The following is a 27,076-nucleotide window of genomic DNA, read 5'->3' on the forward strand; positions in this document are numbered from 1 at the left end:
TGCCTCAGCCTCTCAAGTAGCTGGGATTATAGGGGCGTGCCACCACACCCGGCTAATTTTTGTATTTTTAGTAGAGACAGCATTTCCCCATGTTGGTCAGGCTAATATTCTTTTAAAATATGACTTTATTTTATAAATAGGAACTCTTTTTTAAAATAACTAGATCTTCAGCCAAGTGTGGTGGCTCATGCCTGTAATCCCAGCACTTTGGGAGGCTGAGGTGGGTGGATTGCTTGAGGTTAGGAGTTCGAGACCAGCCTGGCCAACATGGTGAAACCTGATCTCTACTCTCTACTAAAAATACAAAAAATTAGTCGGATGTGGTGGTGGGTGCCTGTAATCCCAGCTACTCCGGAGGCTGAGGCAGGAGAATCGCTGGAACCTGGGAGGCGGAGGTTACAGTGAGCCAAGATAGCGCCATTGCACTCCAGCTTGAGCAAGAAGAAACTCCGTCTTAAAAATATATGTATACAGCAGATTTTTTTTTTTAAGTTAGGAAGATATGGCCAGGCGCGGTGGCTCAAGCCTGTAATCCCAGCACTTTGGGAGGCTGAGACGGGCGGATCACGAGGTCAGGAGATCGAGACCATCCTGGCTAACACGGTGAAACCCCGTCTCTACTAAAACAATACAAAAATCTAGCCAGGCGAGGTGGCGGGTGCCTGTAGTCCCAGCTACTCGGGAGGCTGAGGCAGGAGAATGGCGCAAACCCGGGAGGTGGAGCTTGCAGTGAGCTGAGATCCGGCCACTGCACTCCAGCCTGGGCGACAGAGCAAGACTCCGTCTCAAAAAAAAGGAAGATAATTACTTGCAAGGAGAGATATAACTGGTTTGTAGTGGTGTCTGCCTGGCATTATCTATAGATCTTGTTCATGCTATGGATTAGAATCAGTGACTGGAGAGCTGTTAAAGGAAAGCTTACAACGATCCCTTTATGCCTACTGAGATGTGAAAGATTTCCCAAAGCAAGGGTAAACTTACCAACTTTTTGAAGATAAGTATTTCTGAATTTCAAGCAAAAAAAGGATATCTAAATACTATCCACTCTCTACATATGACTAGATCATATTGTGAACAGTTAGTTTTGTGTGTGTGTGTGTGTGTGTTTTTTTTTTCGGGGTGGGGGAACAGTTTGTTTGTTTTTTGAGATGGAGTCTCGCTCTGTCACCCAGGCTGGAGTACAGTGGCGGGATCTCAGCTTACTGCAAGCTCCACCTCCCGGGTTCATGCCATTCTCCCGCCTCAGCCTCCGGAGTAGCTGGGACTACAGGTGCCTGCCACCACGCCTGGCTAATTTTGTTTTTGTATTTTTAGTAGGGACGAGGTTTCACCATCTTAGCCAGGATGGTCTCGATCTTCTGACCTCATGATCCACCCGCCTCAGCCTCCCAAAGTGCTGGGATTACAGGTGTGAGCCACCACGATCGGCCGTGAACAGATAGTTTTTTATAATCAGCCAACAGAAATTAAATCCATCCAATTATTAATTATTTTCTAAATGTTTGTAATTCAAGAATGAGGGAGGAGTGAAATATTTTTTAAGAAGGCCCTTACCCAATCAAATGAATCTGTAATTTCTAACTAGTTTATAGCAAAAGATGTGGAGAATTTAGTATTCAGAATTTCCTGTGATTATTTGTTTACTTGTAGACCCAGATGAGATTAATAAAATTGAGACAAGAAGCCAACACTCTGAAATTAACCAGTCCTTTTTGATGTGTAGGCCTACCCACATGCTAATCAACATTCGATATCTGTAGTCTCTTTATGCTGGTGTTATTTAATCCATTTCCACATACAACTTACCTACTTTCTAAGCTGAGTAAAAAGTTTAAACTGATGACTTGTAAGATATATAAAATAGGCTGCGCAACAGGGCACATACCTGTGATCCCAGCATGTTGGGAGACTGAGGTCGGAAGATTACTTGAGCCTGGAGGTTCAAGACCAGCCTGGGCAACATGGTAAAACTCCATCTCTAGAAAAAAATTTTAAAATAGCTGATTGTGGTGGTGCACACCTGCAGTCCCAGCTACTGGGAGGTGGAGGTTGGAGGATGGCTTGAGCCTGGGAGGCAAAGGTTGCAGGGAGTCATGATCATGACACTGCACTCCAGCCTAGGCACCGGAGTGAGACACTGTCTCAAGAATAAAAAAGAAAAAGATATAAAACATACCTAAAATTGGCAACAGGCTAGCAGATTTTTTTCTTGAGAACATGATATGTAACTATGCGATTCCTTGTGAAGTACTTTATGTAATAATAATAGGTGACAAATTTATTATTGACTTAGTGAACTAGGTCAGGTATTTTGAAAAGACTTTAGTCGGAAGTGAAATGAAATTTGCAGAGAGAATTTATATAAAAGAGATCTTTTTGGATTTTCAAATTCAGTTTCTTTTTTTTTTTTTTTTTTTTGTAGCTGGGACTACAGGCTTATGCCATCACACTTGGCTAAATTTTTTTGTATTTGTTGAGATGGGGCTTTGCCATGTTGCCCAGGCTGGTCTCCACTTCGTGGGGTCATGTGATCTGCCTGCCTTGGCCTCTCAAAGTGCTGGGATTACAGGCGTGAGTCACCGTGCCTGGCCTTCAAGTTCAATTTCTAACTAAATAATAGACCTGAAGTTACTTGGAGTAAGAGTGGGGAACCTAATAAATAGAGACTATGTGGAAAAGATTAGAGGCATGATATTTGTTTCATGTATTGGCATGGAATAAAAAGAAAATGTTTTTTAAACTTTTTTTTTTTCCAGTGTACCCTAATGATTAGTGGTCCTTGGTTTTCTTCAGATTGGAGAAATTAGTTCCTAGTATAGTGTTTGACTTCATTTTCTTTTTTTGTTTTTTTTTTGAGACAGGGTCTTGCTCTGTCACCAGGCTGGAGTGCAGTGGCTCTATCTCGGCTCGCTGCAACCTCAGCCTCTCAAGTAGCTGGGACTACAGGCGTGCGCCACCACGCCCAGCTCATTTTTGTATTTTTAGTAGAGACGGGGTTTCACCGTGTTGACCAGGATAGTCTCCATCTCTTGACCTTGTGATCCGCCCGCCTTGGTCTCCCAAAGTGCTGGGATTACAGGTGTGAGCCACTGTATCTGGCCAACTTTGTTTTCATAAACTACTATATGACTACATGGCAGTTTATCTTAGCAAGCTATTTTATTTGTTTTTGATTCTCTAGTTGTCTGAGGGAAGCCAAAAGCATGCAAGCCTGCAGAAAAGCATTGAAAAAGTTAAAATTGGCCGATGTGAAACGGTAAGTTTGTGTCTATAGATTCTTTTAATAATGGCAGTTCTACATATTAGAGTAAGGACACAGAGCTTCCTGTGAGGAGGATGCATTTCTACCAAAAGAAAAGGAGATCATAGCCAAGGATATGAACGTCTGACCCAGTAGGATTCACTAATTGTGAGTCTAGATTTTATTATTATTATATATGGTAGCATAGCATAGAAGCATAAACCCTAGAGCCAGACTGCCTGGGTTTGAAAGTCTCCTAAATTCTGTTTTCACTTTTCTCTGTTGCAAAATGGGGAGTAATAAAATCTACTGTACTTCATTGGGTTATTGTGTGGATTAAACTAGTTAATATTTGCAAAGCACCTGGAAGAGGACCTGGTACATGGTAAGCCCTATATAAATGTTTATGTAAATTTTTAAGAGTCTTTTAAAAAAAATTTGTATAGAACAAACTGAAAACCATCAACATAGTATCTTTGTGGCCTTGTAATATTTAAAAATTTTTAAAATAAATATTGACCTATTTTTTAAAAGTGCAGCATTTTTCTAAGTATTAGGTTAGAGATTTTTAAAAATCATTTCAGTTTCTATTTTCATCATTATCTAAACTATAGACTTATGACTTTAAAAAATATTGAAGGTCAACATGAACCACTAAGCGTTTCATCTGGGCCTCTATTTGTGTCACTTGATTGGGAAAGAAAGCAACTGGAAACCTTGTCACATAGTAGAAAGGGATATAGCAAAGCTTTACAGTGGCTTTGTGCTTTCAAAGTTCTTTCACATATATTGTTTTATGTGAATCATCAGCACAATCACAGATAGGAATTGGAGAATAGTCATTTCTAAAGAATATTCAAAGAAAGGTAAATTCTGGGCATAACCTGAAGCTGTTCTATTTCTTCCTCAGTTGACAATAGCAACTACCACTTTATTTGATCCTTTTGTTTGTTTTTTTAAACACTGGCAATAACTTGTAGAACCACCTTCAACTAATGGTGACATACACTTGCCCTGAAGTTGTCAGCCAGTCTACTGTTAATCCACTGAAACAAGTACATCTTGCAGGGAAAAACCCATCAGCAAACATAGTTGCCGCCTGCAGATATCAGAAGAGCTTAATGGTTCAGAAATGTTCCTAAGAAAGATGAAGTCTTGTGCTCATCCTGATCTTACCAGCCAGGACTTTTCAGAACTACCTGGTGCCTATCTGCTAGATATTATTCTTGATGATGGTGTTGATCCTGCTGCTGGTAAAGAAGAAAAATAGCTAACATGTGTATTCTGCTTACTCTGAGCCAGGCAACTACTGTTCTAAATGCATTTTGTGTATTTATTGAATCCTACCAGCAGTCTAGGGAGGTGGCTACCGTTAGTGTCTCCATTTTGCTTTTTGAGGAACTGGAGGCACAAAGAGGTTAAATAATTTGGCAAAGATCTCAGTGATAGTGACTGTCTAAGATTGTTTCAATGCGTGATACCTGGAGAACTATCATTGTATTCACATTGGATGTTCACCACTCTGCTTCTCCTGTCTTTTTTTCTCCTCTTGATTTTGTTTTGTTTTGTTTTGTTTTTTGGTTTGTGTTTTAGAGATGGAGTATCTCTGTATTGCCCAGGCTGCCCTTGAACTCCTGGGCTCAAGTGATCCCTCTGCCTCAGCCTCCTGAGTATCTGGTACTACAGGCAGGCACCACCACACTTGGTGACAGTGTTCCTTTTGAAGCATGTATAATTTGGGTATTGATGGCAAATAATGACTTATCTTCTTATATTCTAGTTATTTTAAAATCTCTCCTGAGCTGTGCAAGTATGATATACACTAAGCATGTGTGGCTATTTATATTTTAATAAAAATTAGCTACAATTAAATTTAGTTTCTCAGTCACAGTGGCCACATTGCATATATTGAGTAGCCACATGTGGCTAGTGGGTCTTGCAGTGAAGAGTGCAGATCTAGAAAGTTTTCCTCACTGCTGAGAGTTCTGTTGGGGTGTGCTGCTTCTCAGCGTGCTGCTCTGTATACGCAGTCTCTTGTACAAATGCTAGCAAAGGAACTCTCTTTGCTTTGGAACCAAACGAAACAGCTAAAAGCAAAGTAGAAAAATACAAATAAAAAATACAAGGTAGCTGGGAACCTTACAAGTCGTGTTAAGCAGTTTGAACTTTACTTGATTTTGCCTCGGATTTGTCCTATGATTCTGTACTATAATCTTTGCAAACATTTGGTTTTTGTTTGGGCTTTTCAGGTTTCAGAAATACAAAATGAATACGTATAGCACTGTGACTTCCACCTGCTAGTGAGAAATATGGCTAGACATTTCAAGTGGTTTTTATTGGATCATATTGTGTTTTGAAGCTTTATTCTGGTTTACCTTTAAAGAATAGGTGGTGGGAGGCCTCAAGCTACAATTGTGTTATTTCTTTAAATGTATATAAAATATTAAGGATATATTAAAATATTCTTAAAAATTGAAAAATTGTCTAGAACACTGTTAAAGATAATTGTATAATGATCGATGTTGTCTTAAAATGTTACTTACATATATAGACTTGTGAAACTACTCAAAAAGTAGTATAATTTTTTTCTCTAACATACGATGACATGGTCATCTTAGAGTTCTAACATGAACCTCTCACCTATTTGTGAGTATTCTATTCTACATATTAACTCCCATTTAGTTATTCATATATATATAAGATGCTTGAGATTTCAGGAAAGATGAGAATTGAGCTTGTTCTTATACTGTGAATATCTGTGTGTGTATGCTTATATATATAATATCAAAAGTCTAATGCACATCATTTATGAGAAATAAAATGAAATTGTTATAAAATGTATTACCTTACAACATACAGAATTTTGTCTTAATTGAATATAAAACTATTTGGAATGCAGGAAGAGCGAACCAGGCTAGCAAAAGAGCTTTCTTCACTTCGAGACCAAAGGGAACAGCTAAAGGCAGAAGTAGAAAAATACAAAGATTGTGATCCACAAGTCGTGGAAGAAATACGTAAGTTTGTATCATATCTTAGGCGTCTTTAACTTTGATAATGAAAAAGACTTTATATTTCTAGTTGCCTGCTAACCATTCTCCATGTATATGAGAAAATAAAACCAGTTAAGATAGTATTCTGTTTGTAGTACTCTAATTTTGTATTTGTAACATAGTAGGAAAATATTGCTTTAGTATCGCCATTAAGAAGTCTTAATGTGCCGGGCACGTTGGCTTATGCCTGTAATCCCAGCACTTTGGGAGGCTGAGATGGGTGGATTGCTTGAGCCCAGGAGTTCAAGACCAGCCTGGCCAACATGGTGAAATCCCATCTCTACCAAAAAAACACAAAAATTAGCCAAGCGTGGTGATACATGATTGTAGTCCCAAGCTACTTGGGAGGCTGGGATGGGAGAATCCCTCAAGCCCAGGAGGTTGAAGCTGCAGTGTGCTATACATGTCATTGCACTCCAGCCTGGGTGACAAAGTAGGACTCTGTCTCAAAAAAAAAAAAAAGAGAGAAGTCTTAATGTTAGAGCATTGAACAGTGACAACTTTGAAATTATAAGCATTTTAAAATTAAGGAAGATGTGTGGGATAGAAGGATAAAGACATAAAATATAAGCTTAGAGAACTGAGGAGTCAGAAAAAAAGCTAATTTGGCCTGAAGAACTTTGATTCTGTAAAGAAATCCGTCATTATCTTCTAGGAAAAATGATACCATAAGTAGAAGAGTTTGGAAGTTGCAGAAAATCAGTCTGTACATTGAGTTGCCTTTTAAATATACCAGTGATTTTTTTTTCCTTCTTTTAAACCAGAGTCCCCAGAGCTTTGTTTTGAATAATGTTTATATATTTTTTAAAAGATAGAAATGTGAATATTTGAGGAGATAAAAGAGTGTATTATAAAGACATAGCATTTAATTACTTGGGAAAATATAACTTTTAAAATATTTTTCTGTCTTAGCCTGTCTTATGTTTAGGAAACTGTACCAAGTGAAACTTACAGAAAAGCTGATATTATAGTGTACGATAGAAGGCTTTGAAAGACATGGGAAATATTTGGTATGTTAAAATTAACCTGAGGATAGTTTGGTTGCAACTAAGCTGGCCTAGTCCTTGGCAGTGGCCTTTACAATTAAAGAATTTTTAAGCAGTTCAGTTAGTGTAAATTTGAAGTTAAACTTCATATTAGAGACAGGTCGCTGCTTTGCACAACTCCAGGAGGCACCATTCACATATATGGAGTACATAGCCTAGATGGTGATATGTCGTGCCACTGATTCAGCTGATTACCCAGGGTGATTTTCAAAGAGAGGCGGAGGCAGAATAACTCCCTGAGCCAGTCATTCTCTGTAAATTAAGTATTTGGGGAGACATGTCAGCTCTTTTATGCTGACCACAGATTCATTTGTCATCATCCTGCAGAAGAAAGTGCTGATCAAATCTACACCTACAAAAATAACCACCTTAATCTGTTTGAAAGTTTTAACTAATACCAGATGATCCTCAGTGAGCACAAGCACATCACAGCAGGAGAGTACCTCACAGGTAGAAGGTTACTGTTAGGAAGCTAGGCCTGCATATGATTCATCTTCAAAAGGAAACAGACTGCTTGTTCTGGAGGACGTAGAACATTGTGTACCTTATCTAGAGCACCTTCTCATTCTCTTGAAAGAGAACTTCAAGCACAATTTCTTAACGAGGTTGAATACTTTCAGGTGATTTATTTTCAGGATAGCATGACTGTGCCCTCTCAGGTAGTACACCAAGTACAAGAATCACACAAAACTGAAATCAGGAAAAAAGGCAAGTAAGAGTAAATGAAGGGTCAGATTTGGTTATCGTGGAAAATCACATTTTTCATGAAAAATGAAAGAGGTGTACTACCTCTTTGCTTACCTGTTTCATTCTCTTTTATGTCTAGGACCTACATCTCTTAGGTATATTCAAAAAGACGTAAGCTTTTCCACTCCATGGTCCCTATTGTACTGCCACAGCTATTTCCTTGGACAGGTGACCCTCACTGACATCACCTCCAATTGACTCCCCAGTCCTTTTCTTAATTTTGATACATTCTGCCCACTCAGGAATGAATAAAACCCTTATGTAGGCTTACTAAACTACTGTAACCTACACTGATAGTGACCCTGAGCCAGTGGATCACATTAAGGTTCAGGAAATTAACAGGGAATTGTGCCAGACCGATTCATGAAGTGGGGAAAACTTGTATTGTAGGCATGTTAATTTAAGATGTTGCCATTCCTTGTAGGTCTGATTCAAGTAGCACTTTTGGCAAACACATCACCTCTTAGGTAATAAAACTTCAGAAAAGAAGTTCAGGGTATACAAAGGATGGTGAACTTTCTGGAGGGTGGAATAACACAGTTGAGGAAGAGGCAGCAACTGAAATTTTAAACTGGTTGCCTGCATTCTGCTGTCTATTTTAACCCTTGAATGTATAACTTTGGTAATTTATTTCCCAACCCAAGGAAAACATGCCATTGTGAATGAGTATTACAGTATATGAGGTCTCAGTGAGAGAACAAACCTGAAATTTTCTGGTTTTCAGTGAGATTTTTATATATTTTTTATTTTTTATTTTTTTGGAGACAGGGCCTTGCCCTATCTCCCAGACTGAAGTGCAAAGCATGATCAGGGCTCACTGTAGCCTCAACCCCCCAAGCTCAAGTCATTCTCCTACCTCAGCTTCCCAAGTAGCTGAGACTACAGGCACGTGCCACCACACTCAGCTAGTTTACTTTTAATTTTATTTTTTAAAGAGATGGTGTCTCGCTGTATTGTCCAGCTGGTTTCGAACTCCTGGCCTCAAGCAGTTGTCTCCCTTTGGCCTCCCAAAGTGCTGGGATTACAGGTGTGATTCACCATGCTTGGCGTTTATTATTTTTCATCAACATCAGACTGGTTATCTTTTAATAGTTATTTATGCAACCATGTAAAGATGGATCCTAGAGAACTTGTAATGGAGTCTATTAGAAATATATTAATTTTTGACTTGGGAGTGAGAGAGTAAGAATCCTTCCTTCCTGGCTTTGTGCATTTTTACAAATTTATGAAAGATTATCATCTTTTTTGCCAGACACTGTGGCTCATGCCTGTAATCTCAGCACTTTGGAAGACCAAGGCAGTAAGATAGCTTTAGGCTAGGAGTTTGAGATTAGCCTGGGCAAGAGAGAGAGACCCTATCTCTACAAACAATTTAAAATTAGCTGGTCATGCTGGCATGCATTGTAGTCAAGTTTTCGTCCTCCAGTTTTATTACCTTTCTACTTGAGAGGCTGAGATGGGAGGATTGCTTGCACCCAGTAGTTCAAGGCTGCAGTGATCTAGGGTCGTGCCACTATATTCCAGTCTGGGCAACAGAGTGAGACCCTGTCTCTTGAAAAAGGATTAACATCTAGCAAGATAAAATTCATTATGTCTGGCATATAAGCAAAGACTACCAGGCCTAGAGAGAAGTGGGAAAACATGATCTGTAATGAGCATGCTAATACTCCATCAATCAAAATTGACCCAGAAATTAGGATCAGAAGACCAGAACTGTTATTATAACTGTATTCCATATGTTCAAAAAGTTAAGTGGAAATAGAGAAGATATAAAAAAGACCCAGGTCAAACTTTTGGACATGAAAACTACAATGTCTAACCTGAAAAATACACTATGGTGAATTACCAGCAGATTAAATTTTGCAGAAGAAAGAATTGGTGTTAGTTGAAGATACAGTAATAGAAACATCCAAAATGAAACACAGAAAATAAAGAATTTAAAAAAGATTAAAATGGGGCCAGGCGCAGTAATTCCTGTAATTCCAGCACTTTGGGAGGCTAAGGTGGGTGGATCACTTGAGCCCAGGAGTTCGAGGCCAGCCTGGACAGCATATGGAGTCCTTGACTCATGTATAAATTAAAAACTTTAAAAATATGAAAATGGCATCTGTGAGCCTTAAGACAACTTCAAGGGACCTAATAAATGTGTAATTACAGTCCCAAATGGAGTATGTTTTGGTAGGAGGAGAGGTTGCTGAGCCAGAAAAATATCTGAAGAAATAAAAGCTAAAGTTTAAAGTTTTTCAAATTTGATGAAAAGTATAAACCTACAAATCCAAGAAATTTAAATATTTAAGTAGTAGATGCCAGTGATCCCCTTATCACTAAATTTAGAGAACTTCTTAAGACTTTAACCTCTACTCACCCCAAATCTCCATTCCTCAATGAAATTATTGTTTTTAAAATGCACTTTTTGATAATGAGGGGTTTCATGGGATTTCAGCTATCATGTTAGTGCAGAACAGATTATACTGGATTAAAGGCTTATGAGTTTCACAAATTGCTTTTAATAGGATTTGTTTCTTAGTAGCATGGCTATAGCCCCCCCCCCATGTTATATCACTCAAGCTTATCTCTAAGTCTGTCATATTTATTCAGAGAATAATTTGGTGACTGTAGCCATAACCATTTGTTCATATGGGGCATGGCTATGTATTTTCTTATTTCTCAGTAACATCCGTGAGAAATAATTTATATTTATGCCAGTTGAATTATATCATTAAGCAAGTATTTAGAAGATTAATTGCTTTGGAGGCAGAGGCAGGCAGATCACTAGGGGTCAGGAGTTTGAGACCAGCCTGGCCAAGTTGGTGAAATGCTGTTTCTATTAAAAATACAAAAATTAGCCGGGCATGGTGGCACACACCTTTAATCCCAGCTACTCTGGATGCTGAGACAGGAGAATCGCTTGAACCGGGGAGGAGAAGGCTGCAGTGAACCAACATCACGCACTGCACTCCATCCTGGGCGACAGAGCGAAAACAGTCTCAAAACAACAACAACAACAAAATTAATTACAGTAGCCAAGAAGTGATATTTACAAGCAACAATTCTTTAAACAATTTTTTAATTTAGCTATTCTGACCAATATTCAAATGTGACCAGAGAAAACATGTTAGTAGAAATTAAATTCCCACAAAAATACTTGAAAATATCTTAGAGGTACTTAAGTAATTTTCTGAGAAATAAATGCCAGGATGACAGTAAAAAGGTGGAGTAAGGACTTCTGAAAGTTTGCCCTTTCAGAAAACTTGCAAAAATTGTTGTAGTCAACTTTTTCAGACCTCTGGAAATTAACCAAAGGCTTACAGGAGCCTACTGAGGAAAATTAGCAGACTCTGAGTAAGAATAATGAGCTTTGTGGTATTGAATTTGCCTATTCTCATTTCCCACTCTCACCTCAGCAGTGACCTTGAAGGATAACAACCCTGCATTCCTACTGTCTAGGGGAGCAGAATGCAGCTGGAGCTCTATCAGAGCCTTGATCCCAAAGAATTGTCGTTATTTACATGTTTGGTGGTTCCCTGGAGGACACCAATAGGAAAGACTGTCTTTGTTTGATCTGGCCTAGGGTATGCCCAGTGCTAAAATCCTCTCTGTGGGGAGTATTTGTCTATAACAATTACAAACAATAACTTTAACTTCTCAGTTAATCATTGTTGATGAATAGCAGTTGAGGCAAACAGTAGACTAATCAAAAAACTTAAAAGGGCAAAGTGCAGTGGTTTATGCCCGTAATCCTAACACTTTGGGAAGATTGCTTGAGCCCAAGAGTTCAAAACCAGTATGAAGAAAATGGCAAACTCCATCTCTATAAATAATTTTAAAATTAGGCATGGTGGCATGTGCCTGTAGAACTAGCTACTCAGGAGGCTGAGGTGGGAGGATCACTTGAGCCCAGGAAATCAAAATTGCAGTGAGCCATGATTGTGCCACTGTGCTCTAGCTTGAGTGACAGAGTGAGACCCTTCTAAAAAAAAAGGAAAAACTAAATGATATGTTCATGAGAGCCTTGAAGAACAGCATATTCCTGGAACTATAGAAGGCCTACATGCATGTTTAGGGTTGTTCACATTCTCAGTAAAGACCTGGGACGGTCCCCACATCTAGCTGACCTTGATGCTCTGTGCAAGCAAGAAGCGAAGAGTAAGTCAGAGTTATAAACTGCCTTGCTGAGAACGCATGTCCCAGCACACGCAAACCCTTAGGCAAAGACGGCTGAGCCCTTTGGCAAAGACAACCTCTTCATAGAGGTTTAGTCCAAGCATTTAAGGAAATCTCTGTTCAATTAATAGCTTGACCACTAAGCTAACCAAGTAGAGACTTCAGTGGCCATGCTTAAGAACATGGACTTTACAGATTTAGTTCAGGAAAATTACTAAACAAATTGTAACAACTATTACAAGAAGCAATCCTGGGGAGTGGGGAGAATCTGCTTTCTAGGGTTGCTATTTTATATATATATGTGTGTGTATGTATGTTTTTTTTTTTGACACAGAGTCTTGCTCTGTCACCCAAGCTGGAGTGCAGCGGCACGATCTTGGCTCACTACAACCTCTGCCTCCCAGTTCAAGTGATTCTCATGCCTCAGCCTCCGAAGTAGCTGGGATTATAGGCGCCTTATATTATTTTTTAAATTAATTATTACTCTTTTTTTTTTTGAGACATTCTCACTCTGTCGCCTCAGCTGGAGTGCAGTGGCATGATTATGACTTGGTGCAGCCTCAACCTCCTGGGCTCAAGCAATGCTCCTGCCTCAGTCCCCTGAATAGCTAGAACTACAAGCACATGCCACCATGCTGAGCCAATGTTTGCATTTTTTGTGGAGACAGGATTTCACCATGTTACTCGGGCTAACATTATTTTAAATGTCCAGTTTTGCAACAAAAAGATTGCAAGACATACAAAGAAATAAACTATGGCTCACACACTGGAATAAAAATGTTTCAGTGGAAACTGTTTTCAATGGAAACTGTTCCTGAGAAAGCCCACATGTTGGACTTACTTACTAGACAAAAACATTTCAAATATGTTCAAAGAGAAATGAAAAACAAGAAAATAAAAACCAAAAATTGGTTTTTTTTTTTTGAGGTGGAGTCTTGCTCTGTCACCAGGCTGGTGTGCAGTGGCATGATCTCAGCTCACTGCAACCTCCGCCTCCTGGGTTCGAGCAATTCTTCTGCCTCAGCCTCCTGAGTAGCTGAGACGACAGGCACGTGCCACCATGCCCAGCTTTTTTTTTGTATTTTTAGTAGAGACGAGGTTTCATCATGTTGGCCAGGATGGTCTCGATGTCTTGACTTCGTGATTTGCCCGCCTCAGCCTCCCAAAGTGCTGGGATTACAGGTGTGAGCCACTGCGCACGGCCCTTTTTTTTTTTTTTTTGAAACGGAGTTTTGCTCTTGTGGGAGTACAATGGCGCAATCTCGGTTAACTATAACCTCCACCTCCCTTGTTCAAGCGATTCTCCTGCCTCAGCCTCCTGAGTAGCTGAGACTACAGGCACGCGCCACCATGCCCAGCTTTTTTTGTGTGTTTTTAGTAGAGACGGGATTTTGCCCTGTTGGCCAGGCTTGTCTCCAACTCCTGACCTCTGGTGATCTGCCCGCCTCAGCCTCCAGAAGTGCAGGATTACAGGCATGAGCCACCACACGTGACCCAAAAATTGGTTCTTTAAGTGGATCACAAAGTAGACACACGTTTAGCTAGACGAAAGAGAAATAGAGGCCGGGCGCGGTGGCTCAAGCCTGTAATCCCAGCACTTTGGGAGGCCGAGATGGGCTGATCACGAGGTCAGGAGATCGAGACCATCCTGGCTAACACGGTGAAACCCCGTCTCTACTAAAAAATACAAAAAACTAGCTGGGCGAGGTGGCGGGCGCCTGTAGTCCCAGCTACTCGGGAGGCTGAGGTGGGAGAATGGTGTGAACCCGGGAGGCGGAGCTTGCAGTGAGCTGAGATCTGGCCACTGCACTCCAGCCCCGGGGACAGAGTGAGACTCCGTCTCAAAAAAAAAAAAAGAGAAATAGATTAGTAGCTGGGACTGGAAGTGTGCACCACTACACCTGGCTAATTTTTTTTCATTATCTTTTGTAGAAATGGGGTCCCACTATGTTAGCTACACTGGTCTCAAACTCCTAGACTCAAGCAGTCCTCCTGCCTCAGCCTCCCAAAGTGCTAGGAATCCAGGCGTGAGCTCTTGCACCTGGCTGAAACACAATATTATTAAGGAAATACTCCCCAAATTGATCTACTGATTCAATGCTAAACTGATCAAAATTTCAGCTGCTTTTTTGCAGAAATTGGTAAACTGATCTTAAGTTTCATATGGAAATGCAAGAGATACAGAATAGTCAAAAGAATCTTGAAAAAGAACAAAGTTATAGACTCAAATTTTTCAATTTCAAAACTTAACTATAAGACTACAGTTATCAAGACAGTATGGTAGTGGTATAAGAATAGACCATCCTGGCTAACATGGTGAAACCCCGTCTCTACTAAAAAAAAAAAAATACAAAAAACTAGCTGGGCGAGGTGGCTGGCGCCTGTAGTCCCAGCTACTCGGGAGGCTGAGGCAGGAGAATGGCGTGAACCCAGAAGGCGGAGCTTGCAGTGAGCTGAGATCCGGCCACTGCACTCCAGCCTGGGCGACAGAGCGAGACTCCGTCTCAAAAAAAAAAAAAAAAGAATAGACACACACTTTGGAAGGCCGAGGCGGGCGGATCATGAGGTCAGGAGATCGAGACCCTTCTGGCTAACATGGTGAAACCCCGTCTCTACTAAAAATATAAAAAATTAGCCGGGCATGGTGGTGGGCGCCTGTAGTCCCAGCTACTCGGGAGGCCGAGGCAGGAGAATGGTGTGAACCTGGGGGGCGGAGCTTGCAGTGAGCCGAGATTACATCACTGCACTCCAACCTGGGCCACAGAGTGAGACTCCGTCTCAAAAAAAAAAAAAAAAAAAAAAGAATATATATATATAGATTAATGGAATCAAGAGTCCAGAAATAAACCCAATTGATTTTCAACAAAGGTGCCAAGACCTTGGAATCAGGAAAGAAATCATGTTTTCAGCTAATGGTATTTGGCACAACTGGATATCTACATGCAAATGAATTAATCTGAACCCCCACCTTACATAAAAAAAATTAACTCAAATGGATCAAAGACCTATATGGAAGAGCTAAAACTATAAAACTCTTAGAAGAAAACAGATTTATATTTCTGTATCCTTGGGTTAAGCAACAGTTCTTGAATATGACACCAAAAGCAGGAACCACCACAAAAAAAGTAGATAAATGAACTTCATCAAAATTAAAAATTTTTTTACAATATCAAGAAAGTAAAAAGAGGCTGGGCACAGTGGCTCACACTTGTAATCTCAGGACTTTGGGAGGCCGAGGTGGGTGGATCATGTGAGGCCAGGAGTTCGAGACCAGCCTGGCCAACATGATGAAACCCCATCTCTACTAAAAATACAAAAATTAGTTGTGGTGGCACACACCTATAATCCCAGCTATTCGGGAGGCTGAGGCAGGAGAATCACTTGAACCAGGAAGGCAGAGGTTGCAGTGAGCTGAGATTGCACCATTACACTCCAGCCTGGGTGACAGAGAGAGACTCCATCACAAAAAGAAAAAAAGAAAGTGAAAAGTGAACTCAGGATGGAAGAAAATATTCACAAGTTCTGTATCTGACAAGTGCCTAGTATCCAAAATATATAAAGAACTCATAATACAACAATAAGACAACCCAATTGAAAAATGAGCAAAGGATATGAATGGACACTTCCCCCAAGAAGATACACAGATGGCCAATAAGCACATGAAAAGAAGCACAAAATCATTAGGAAATGCAAATCAGAACCCCAGTGAGATACTACTTCACACTTGTATTAGTCTGTTTTCACACTGCTGATAAAGACATACCTGAAACTTGGCAATTTACAAAAGAAAGAGGTTTATTGGACTTACAGTGCCATGCATTTGGGGAAACCTCAAAATCATAGTGGAAGGTGAAAGGTATGTCTCACATGATGGCAGACAAGAGAAGAGAGCTTGTGCAGGGAAACTCCCATTTTTAAAGCCATCAGATCTTGTGAGACTCATTCACTATCATGAGAACAGTGCAGGAAAGACCCGCCCCCATAATTCAATCCCCTTCCACTGGGGTCCTCTCACAACACGTGGGAATTGTGGGAGTTACAATTCAAGATGAGATTTGAGTGGGGACACAGCCAAACCATATCAACACCCATTAGGATAGCTATAATGTAAAAACAAAATAATGAGGCCGGGTGCGGTGGCTCACGCCTGTAATCCTAGCACTTTGGGAGGCCAAGGCAGGCGGATCACCTGAGGTCAGGACTTGGAGACCAGCCTGACCAACGTGGTGAAACCCCATCTCTACTAAAAATACAAAATTAGCTGGATGTGGTGGCATACGCCTGTAATCCCAGCTACTCTGGAGGCTGAGGCAGGAGAATTGCTTGAACCTGGGAGGCGGAAGCTGCAGTGAGCCAAGACCACACTATTGCATTCCACCCTGGGCAACAAGAGCGAAACTCCGTCTCAAAAAAAATAGAAAATAATAAGTGATGAGGATGTGGAGAGACTGGACCTCTTAGATTGCTGATGGTATTATAAAGTTGTGCTGCCACTTTGGCAAACAATTTATCTCTTCCCCAAAATATATACCCAAGATGATTGAAAACATGTTCACACAAAAATTATTATTCGTATTAGCAGAAACAACCCAAATGTCCATCAGCTGATGAATGGATAAGCAAATTGTAAAATAGTACTTAGCTTAAAAAAGAATGAGGTGTTGATACATGAATGAACTTTGAAAACATTGTGTTAAGTGAGAGAGGCCTGACCTTAAAGACCACATATTGCATGTTTCATTCATATGAAATGTACACAAAAGGGAAATCCATAGAAAAGAGATAACAGCTAGGTTAGTAGTTGGCGGGAGATGGAGGGAGAAGGAATGTGGAGTGAGTGCTAAGGGGCACAAGGGTTTTTTTTGGGTGATGAAAAAATGTTCTGGAGTTAAATAGTAGTAATGGTTGTACAATTTTGTGAATATCATAAAAACCACTGAAGGTCAGGCATCGTGTCCCATACCTGTAATCCCAGCACTTTAGGAGGCCAAGATGGGGAGGATCACTTGAGGCCAGGAGTTCTAGACCAACCTGGCAACATAGCAGAATATCTTGTAGAGATAGGGGATCTCTACAAGAAATAAAAAAAAATGAGTTGGGCATGGTGGTGCATTCCTGTAGTCTCAGCTGCTCAGAAAACTGAGGCAGGAGGATTGCTTAAGCCCAGGAGTTTGAGGCTACAGTGAGCTATGATTATACCACTGCACTCCAGCTAGGGAGAGAGAGTGAGACCCAGTCCCTAAATAAGTAAATAAATAAAAATTACTGAATTTTATAGTTTAGTATGCTGAATTTGTAACATATAAATTATCTTTCAATTTAAAATGCCATCATTTTAAGTAATAGTTAATGCCCATTAATCATGGCACTGTTACGTGCTGTGCAGATTAACTTGAAGTACATAATATACATACAGATACATTTGATAGCATGATGTGTATTTAACTATAAAAGTAAATCCTTCTATGGGACTACTTTCTTATCACTAAAATTTTTTTTAGAGTCACACTTATACTGTGGTCTTATAATGCCTGTATAGTAAAATTCTTATTACATTTAAGTTGTTGTATTTTGGTATGGTGAGTTCTTTGAAAAACATCTCATTTAAACTTACATGTTGTCTTTAAAGGAGCAAGTACAATGATGATGGACACTTAGGAAAGGGAAATTGTTCACTTTTTTTTTTTTTGAGACGGAGTCTCGCTCTGCCGCCCAGGTTGGAGTGCAGTGGCCAGATCTCAGCTCACTGCAAGCTCTGCCTCCTGGGTTTAGGCCATTCTCCTGCCTCAGCCTCCCGAGTAGCTGGGACTACAGGCGCCCGCCACGTCGCCCGGCTAGTTTTTTGTATTTTTTAGTAGAGACGGGGTTTCACCGTGTTAGCCAGGATGGTCTCGATCTCCTGACCTCATGATCCGCCCACCTCGGCCTCCCAAAGTGCTGGGATAACAGGCTTGAGCCACCGCGCCCGGCCGGAAATTGTTCACTTTGACTTTCCACTAATTGCTAATATTACTGCAGCTCCCTAAATTTCCTTAGGAATTTGCAAGAGTTTGTAAAATACAATATTATGTCACTATTTCAGCTTTTTTCATAGCCATTTTATATATAAATTTTATAAAAATTTTGTTCATATGAAAAAATATAAATGTACACATAGCTAAAGATAATTTTATATATATAAATACATTTCGTTTTATATATATAATTTTTTTTCAGGCCAAGCAAATAAAGTAGCCAAAGAAGCTGCTAACAGATGGACTGGTATGTACCATAATAATACTGATAAATAAACTGTAGACTCCCTTCATACTTACTGTGATGTGAAATTCAGATACCTTGTGCTAGCTTTGTTCAAGAAAGGACGTTTCTGAAAAATGTTTCAGATGTTTACATATTAAATCATTTCAGTTATTTAAGGTTATTTTTTATAATCTTATGAGTCATTTTGTAAAGTATAAGATATTTTTGTAAAACTAATGATTGCTTCCAGTTTAACTTTTGTACAACTTTACCCAAGATAAGTCAGTTGAGCTAATCACTTAACTTTCATATATATTAATGTAAGATACACTTTAAGATAATGGAATCTTAAAGATTTATATTCTTCCTAATAATAATAATAGCTAAGGTTTGTTGAGGACTGACTATATGCCAGTTATTGTAATGTCTATGGTTCATTCTCATTTTATCTCCATGATAATCTTGTGAGGTAGATATGATTATTATCCCTAATTTAGGAGACAAAACTAAGACCCTCAGGAGTCCAAGGCCAAACATTAGTCAGACAGCAGAACAGGAATTAGAATCCAGCTTTTTTGGCTAGACTTAAAGTGACTATGTTTAGTTAGTCAAAGGCGATTAGTCACTGGAAGAACAGACGCTGGAGCCAGGTTTCTCTGACTCCCTGTCCAGGCCTCTGTTTCACACAAAAAAAGAAGAATTATTTTTTTCCTACTCTATTTTATAATTAAATAGATTGGTAAAATCAATATAATTGGCCTTTAGCGTTTTTTTTTTCTGAAATTGCAGTTTTATTTATTACAAAGTTATTTCTTTTTTTTTTTTTTTTTTTGAGACGGAGTCTCGCTCTGTCGCCGGGCTGGAGTGCAGTGGCCGGATCTCAGCTCACTGCAAGCTCCGCCTCCCGGATTCCCACCATTCTCCTGCCTCAGCCTCCCGAGTAGCCGGGACTACAGGCGCCCGCCACCTCGCCCGGCTAGTTTTTTGTATTTTTTAGTAGAGACGGGGTTTCACCATGTTAGCCAGGATGGTCTCGATCTCCTGACCTTGTGATCCGCCCGTCTCGGCCTCCCAAAGTGCTGGGATTACAGGCTTGAGCCACCGCGCCCAGCCGTTATTTCTTAAGTAAGGTAATGCTTTAGTGATAAGAACAGAGGAGGGTAAAAAAGCAAACTGACATAAAAGAGAGTAATGAAATAAGTGTCCCACGAAGTATAAATAAATATGGATTTTTAGGTTAAAAATAAGACAGAAATCCAAGGTGATTTCTCCCAGTGTTTTCAAAGAAGAGGCTCAGCACACAGTGGGCACAGGCAGCATGTGTACGTGTAGTGGGAGGAACGTGGCTTTGAAAAGAATCCAAGCTGTTCTCCTTACTTGCTGTGTGACCTCTTGACCCCCTCTCAGCCTGCTTCCTCATCTGCTCATTGTGGATAAATAATACCTACCTCCCATTCTGGGAGGATTAAATAAGACAGTTTGTAAGCCCGTCAGCACCATGTTGGACACGTAGATAAATACTCCTCTTTTCCTTTTCTTCTCTTAAAAAAGTTCATGATTTCCAATTGATCATAAACTTCCAAAATTATAATTGGAAAAACATTTGGAATGGCTTTTTTTTTCCCTATCCTATTAGCTACAGAAGAACCTGGGACTTTTAAAACCATGAGGAAGAAAGATATTTTTAGAATAGCAGAAACAGCTGTTAAGAACCATATTTCCATTTAAAGTTGCAGCTTATTCCTTCCAGCTTCCAGCATAAACATGTGTTATGAAAAGACGGAGATAAGAGATAAAGCATCATACCTCAGAAAACTGCCACCTTCACAACAAACAAAGAGTAATAAAATAAGAATTATTTTTTTCCTAGTCTATTTTAGAATTAGGTAGATGGGTAAAATCAATATAATAGGCCTTTAGTTTTGTTTTTTTTAAATGAAATCACAATCTTATTTATCATATAGCTATTAAACTTTGCTTTAATATTCATATTAAAATTATCATATAGAAAGAAAGTTTGCTTTCTTTTTACTTAAAAAAAGCCCTGGCCGGGCGTGGTGGCTCATGCTGGTAATCCCAGCACTTTGGGAGGCCAAGGCAGGAGGATCACTTGAGGTCAGGAGTCCAAGACCAGCCTGGCCAACATGATGAAACCCTGTCTCTACTAAAAATACAAAAATTAGCCAGACATGGTGGCACACACCTGTAACACTAGCTACTCAGGAGGCTGAGGTAGGAGAATTGCTTGAACCCAGGAGGCAGAGGTTGCAGTGAGCTGAGATCGTGCCACTGCACTCCAGCCTGGGCAAGAGTGAGACACTGTCTCAAGAAAAAAAAAGGTCCTTAAAAATGTATCTAGAATTGAGAATATATACTGTTCAACAATTCAGTATCTCACTTCTATAGGATGAGAGATTACCTCCGAGTCTAAGTATAGAAATGCCACATCTAAATGTTTGGTGACATTAAATACACTTTAAGTGTGATTTCAATTATATCATATGAAACCTTGCTTAATAATTAAGATGGTGAGGTTTTTGTAAACCCATATGAGAGGCATCTTAATGAGTGAAGAGGGATAGGTGTTGCCAGGGCCTAACCTAGATTCATTGCAAATGATATTGCTCATCCTATTCCTATAGGTATCTTCACCATGCCACCGTATAAATCAAACAGTCTTAAGGTTGTTTGTTTAAAATTTAAAAATTATTCTATATCCATTTATAAAAATTTCTACATTAAATAGGGAAATTATTTGACAGAGAATGAACTAGCAAGATTGTCAGTGACATAATCTTGAAGGCCGACATCCAGTGGCCCAAAGAAATGTTTAATCAGAGTCTTCTTTGAATTGGTCCATTAGGCATTGTTGTGGAGAGGTTTTTATTTGTTCTTTTTCTTGCTTTTAACCTTTAAATGTTTATAATGAAATGGTTTCTTATCCCTCTATAAATCGGGGAATCCTTCCTGTAGAGGCTATTCAGTAGTCTTACCCTGATGCCTCATTCTCTTTTCTGATCCAGGTTTGAAGTTGATTCCCTGCAAGCTTCGTACATTGTTGTATCTGTTCTCCCATTTCCTAGAAATCTTTCTGTATTCATGAAGCCTATCTTGTAAGCTATACACATAAGACTTGGCCTTTTCTCTCTAAGACACCTATCACTTTATAATTGTTTAGTAATAAATGATTATTTTTTCTCTCTTGTGTCAACTTGAAGGCATAGGTTCTTCACATTCTGTAATATCTGCAGTACACTTGATACTTGTCTTATGTAGCAGCAGACCCTCTATAACATTTGGGTGTGATTAGCAAGAATGTACTGGTTCGGCAGAGACTGGTAAAAATTATCCTAGAATACCTTATGGTGCTATTTTAACATTCTCTCTTAGGTTGTTGTGAAAAATAAAGATTCCTTTTAGATTGTTACAAAGAGTAAAGATCATTTTAATATCTGTTGACATTCCATAACACTTTAATTGAAAGAAATTAATTTTGTTGGCCGGGCGCGGTGGCTCAAGCCTGTAATCCCAGCACTTTGGGAGGCCGAGATGGGCGGATCATGAGGTCAGGAGATCGAGACCATCCTGGCTAACACGGTGAAACCCCGTCTCTACTAAAAAATACAAAAAACTAGCCGGGCGAGGTGGCGGGCGCCTGTAGTCCCAACTACTCGCGGGGCTGAGGCAGGAGAATGGCGTAAAACCTGGGAGGCGGAGCTTGCAGTGAGCCGAGATTGCGCCACTGCACTCCAGCCTGGGCGACAGAGTGAGACTCCGTCTCAAAAAAAGAATTTTGTTAACATTATTCTATTTGATGCAGTAGTATTCTCCATAAAATTCATTCCAGAAATGTGTTTATCATTATTTGATACTTGGAATTAAACTTCCATAGAAAAAATATTTTAAAAAGTGATCAAACTCCATGTATTAGTTTTCTAGAGATGCCAGAACAAAGTATCACAGATAGGGTGGCTTAAACAATAGAAATTTTTCTCACCATCCTGGAGAATCAAATTTCAATATCAAGATGTTGGCAGGTTTGGTTTCTTCTGTAGGTCTTCCTTCTCACTGTGTCCTCTCAGAGTCTTCCTGTGTCTCTCAGTGTGTTCAAATTTCCTTTTTTTTTTTTTTTTTGAAATGGAGTCTTGCTGTGTTGCCCAAGCTGGAGTGCAGTGGCGCAGTCTCAGCTCACTGCAACTTCCACCTCCCTGGTTCAAGCAATTTCCCTGCCTCAGCCTCCTGAATAGCTGGGATTACAGGTGCACACCACCAGACCCAGCTAATTATTTTTGTATTTTTAGTAGAGATGGGGTTTCACCATGTTGGCCAGACTGGTCTCTCAAACTCCTGACCTCAGGCAATCTGCCCGCCTTGGCCCCCACCGAGTGCTGGGATTACAGACGTGAGCCACTGCACCCAGCCAATCCTTTTCCTTTCTCTTTTTGCTTTTTTTTTTTTTTTGGATGGTCTTGCTTTTTCACCAGGCTGGAGTGCAGTGGCACTATCTCAACTCACTACAACCTCTGCCTCCTGGGTTCAAGCGATTCCCCTGCCTCAGCCTCCTGAATAGCTGGGACTACAGGCGCATGCCACCACGCCCAGCTAATTTATTTGTATTGTTAGTAGAGGCAGGATTTTACTATGTTGGCCAGGATGGTCTCTATCTCTTGACCTCGTGATCCTTTTCTTATAAAGACACCAATCCTACTGGATTAGGGCCCATCCCAATGACCTCATTTTAACTTAATCACCTCTTTAAAGATATGTTTCAATATAGTCACATTCTGAGGTCGTAGGGTCTAGGACTTCAACGTACAAATTTGGGGGGAAATGATTCGGCCCATAACATTCCAGAAGAACCTATTCTAACCCTTTACTTCATTATCACTACTAATAGATTGTTTAGCATTTTACAGAATACTCTGACAAGCTATAAAATCTTATACCATCGTTTTTTCTGTGTAATACATTTTCACCATAAAGGTTGTATATGTACATTAAAGAAATGTATGAAATTAAGAAAAGAAAGGCTGGACACAGTGGCTCACACTTGTAATCCCAGCATTTTGGGAGGCCGAGGTGGGTGGATTGCTTGGGCTCGGGAGTTCGAGACCAGCCTGGGCAACATGGTGAAACCTCATCCCTACAAAAAATACAAAAGTTACCGGGTGTGGTGGTGCACGCCTGTTGTCTCTGCTACTTGTGGGGCTGAGGTTGGAAGATTACCTGAGCCTAGAAGGTGGAGACTGCAGTGAACTGAGATTGCACCACTCACTGCAACTCCAGCCGGGGAGACAAAGCAAGATCCTGTCTCAAGGGAAAAAAAAAAAAAGGAAACAAAAATCCACTGTTCCTCCCACCCTCTCAAGTGCAGCCACTGTGAGCACACTGGCACTGTCCTGCCTCCCTCACTAGCTTCCTGATGAGTAGACATTTAGATTGCTTTTATTTTTTCTATTATGGCACTGGGATAAAGACCCTTGACCAAAAATCCTTGTACACAGTTTGTTTTCTTTCCTTGGGATAAATCCCCTGAAGTAGACGTACCACTTTTTTTCAGTCGTTAATGCATTTTAAATCCCCCCAGGAGATGCTGAGGACATTTCTATTCTTAGTCTTAAGAGAACCCCTTTCCCTGCTCCCCACCCGCTCTCCCTACTACTGGCCTGATTGTCTGGAAGCCATTACTGTCTGTGGGACAGGAAGAAGGGTCTGGAGAGAATGTGTTCCCTTTGGGAACAGGAGCAACTTTAATTCCTGAGGCAACAGTCCTGGCCTTTGCTGTGGAAATGTAGAAGTGACACCATTAACCTGTCCCTGTTTTTGTATTATTCTTAAGTCTGGTATTTAGCAGCAAGCAGCCTATAGAATTTTTAAATATGAGATCTATTAACTTGTTCAAAATAGTATTTAAATAAGTTTTGTTTGATATGGAGTTTCACTCTTGTTGCCTAGGCTGGAGTGCAGTGGTGCAATCTCTGCTCACCACAACCTCTGTCTCCCAGGTTCAAATGATTCTCTTGCCTCAGCCTCCCGAGTAGCTGTGACACAGGTGCCTGCCACTAACCTTGCCCAGCTAATTTTTGTATTTTTAGTAGAGATGGGGTTTCACCATCTTGGCCAGGCTGGTCTCAAACTTCTGACCTCATGATCCGCCTGCCTAGGCCTCCCAAAGTGCTGGGATTGCAGGCATGAGCCACCGCACCTGACCTTAAATACTTTTTTTTTTTTTTGAGGCAGAGTCTCGCTTTGTCACCCAGGCTGGAGTGCAGTGGCTGGATCTCAGCTCACTGCAAGCTCCGCCTCCCGGGTTCCCGCCATTCTCCTGCCTCAGCCTCCCGAGTAGCTGGGACGACAGGCGCCCGCCACCTCGCCCGGCTAGTTTTTTGTATTTTTTAGTAGAGACGGGGTTTCACCGTGTTAGCCAGGATGAGTCTCGATCTACAGAAAACTCCTTATTTTGATATATCTGAAAGTTAATAGAAGGAAGTAAAAGAACAATGAAGATAATTGTACTTGAAATGTTTTATGATTATGTTTTTCTCAAAATTATTTCTCAATTTTCTTTATAGATAACATATTTGCAATAAAATCTTGGGCCAAAAGAAAATTTGGGTTTGAAGAAAATAAAATTGATAAAACTTTTGGAATTCCAGAAGACTTTGACTACATAGACTAAAATATTCCATGGTGGTGAAGGATCTACAAGTTTGTGAATATGTAAATTTTAAACTATTATCTAACTAAGTGTACTGAATTGTCATTTGCCTGTAACTGTATTTATCATTTTATTAATGTTAAATAAAGGGTAAAATGCAGATGTTCTTCACCCCTTTTGGTAGATCAGAAGCAGGATGATAGCCATATCCCCCCAGTGTGCATCAGGGTAGGACAATACAAATAAAGCCATCCATCTCAGTCCAGGAAGATTTACAAATGGTTTTTTTTTTTTTTTTAAGATCAAAACCATGACGTGATAATGCTTTAGTTTTGTTTAAATATTAATATTAACTATTAAGGGTGTATTTGGGCTGGGCATGGTGGCTCACACCTGTAATCCCAGCGCTTTGGGAAGCTGAGGCAGGCAGGTCACTTGAGCTCAGGAGTTCAAGACCAGCCTGGCCAACATGGCAAAACCCCCTCTCTCTTAAAAATACAAAAAGTAATTCTAACTACTTGGGAGATTGAGGCAGGAGAATTGATGGAACCCAGGAGGTGGAGGTCACAGTGAGCTGAGATTGCGCCACTGCACTTTAGCCTGGGCAACAGAGCAAGGCTGTGTCTCAAAAAAAAAAAGTGTATTTGAAGGATCCATCATACATATACACACACCTAAATGCTTGGAAATAACCTTTAAAATCCTAATGGGCGCTCTCCTATTTCCCAACAGTGACCGAACTCAGTATTCTGCATTATCTTTGCAAATTTCCCACAGAAAAAAATACAGAAAGTTGGTATTCCTCAAATTTAGTTAAGTGGTAATGCCTCAGACATGAAAACTCCTTTTTTCTTTTGAGTTTTTGATACCTTTCTACTGGAAGGAACAAGTGCATGGCCATTTGTCCTGATTTATGCACTTTTTATAAGATGATATACAGTCATGTGTTACTTATCAATGGGGATATGTTACTTATCAGTGGAGATATTGCTCCTAGGCTACAAACGTATACAGCATATTATGTTACTGGAGACCGTAGGCAATTGTAACACAATGGTAAGTATTTGCATATCTAAACATAGGAAATATATATTAAAAACACAATATAGGACCATGCGCAGTGGCTAACTCCTGTAATCCCAGCACTTTGGGAGGCCGAGGCAGGTGGATGATCTGAGGTCAGAACTTCGTGACCAGCCAGGCCAACAGAGCAAAACCCTGTCTCTACTAAAAATAAATTAGCCGGGTGTGGTGACGCACGCCTGTAGTCCCAGCTACTCAGGTAAGCTGAGGCACGAGCATTGCTTGAACCCAGGAGGCGGAGGTTGCAGTAAGCTGAGATTGCGCCACTGCACTCCAGCCTGGGCAACAGAGCGAGACTCTGTCTCAAAAAAAAAAAAAAAAACAGTATAAAAGATAAAAATGGCACACCTATCAAGGACACTTACCAAAAATGGAGCTTGCACGACATGAAGTTGCTCTGTGTGGCAAGGTGCGGTGACTCACGCCTGTAATCCCAGCACTTTGGGAGGCCAAGAAAGGCGGATTACAAGGTCAAGAAATTGAGACCATCCTGGCCAACATGGTGAAACCCCGTCTGCTAAAAAAGAAAATACAAAAATTAGCCGTGGTGGTATGCGCCGGTAGGCCCAGCTACTCAGGAGGGTGAGACAGGAGAATGACTTGAACCCAGGAGGCAGAGGTTGCAGTGAACCTAGATCGCACAACTGTACTCCAGCCTGGGCGACAGTGAGACTCCATCTCGAAAAAAAGAAAAAAAAGAAGTTGCTCAGAGTAAGTGGTGGGTGAATGTGAAGGCCCCTAGGACATGACTACACACTATTCTAGACTTTGTAAACACTGTACACTTGGGCTATACTAAATTTATAAAAAAATTTTTCCTGTAATAACCTTAGCTTACTACAATTTT

General features: G+C 40.3%; 1 protein-coding gene across 2 annotated transcripts in view; it reads left to right on the forward strand.

Moving 5' to 3' along the window:
* MND1 (meiotic nuclear divisions 1) overlaps positions 1-25,406 on the forward strand; it is a 77,323-nt gene extending 51,917 nt beyond the window's left edge. For both annotated transcript variants that reach the window (XM_033215515.1, XM_033215516.1), the window contains exons 5-8: positions 3,182-3,256; positions 6,141-6,255; positions 18,465-18,509; positions 25,061-25,406. In XM_033215515.1, the coding sequence (XP_033071406.1) occupies positions 3,182-3,256; positions 6,141-6,255; positions 18,465-18,509; positions 25,061-25,167 (342 nt within the window). In that variant the 3' untranslated portion in view covers positions 25,168-25,406. The remainder of the gene's footprint in view (positions 1-3,181; positions 3,257-6,140; positions 6,256-18,464; positions 18,510-25,060) is intronic.
* The last annotated feature ends 1,670 nt before the right edge of the window (positions 25,407-27,076 follow it).

The sequence above is a fragment of the Trachypithecus francoisi genome, unplaced genomic scaffold (genome assembly GCF_009764315.1).
Source record: "Trachypithecus francoisi isolate TF-2019V2 unplaced genomic scaffold, Tfra_2.0 Lachesis_group1, whole genome shotgun sequence".
Classification (NCBI taxonomy): Eukaryota; Metazoa; Chordata; class Mammalia; order Primates; family Cercopithecidae; genus Trachypithecus; species Trachypithecus francoisi.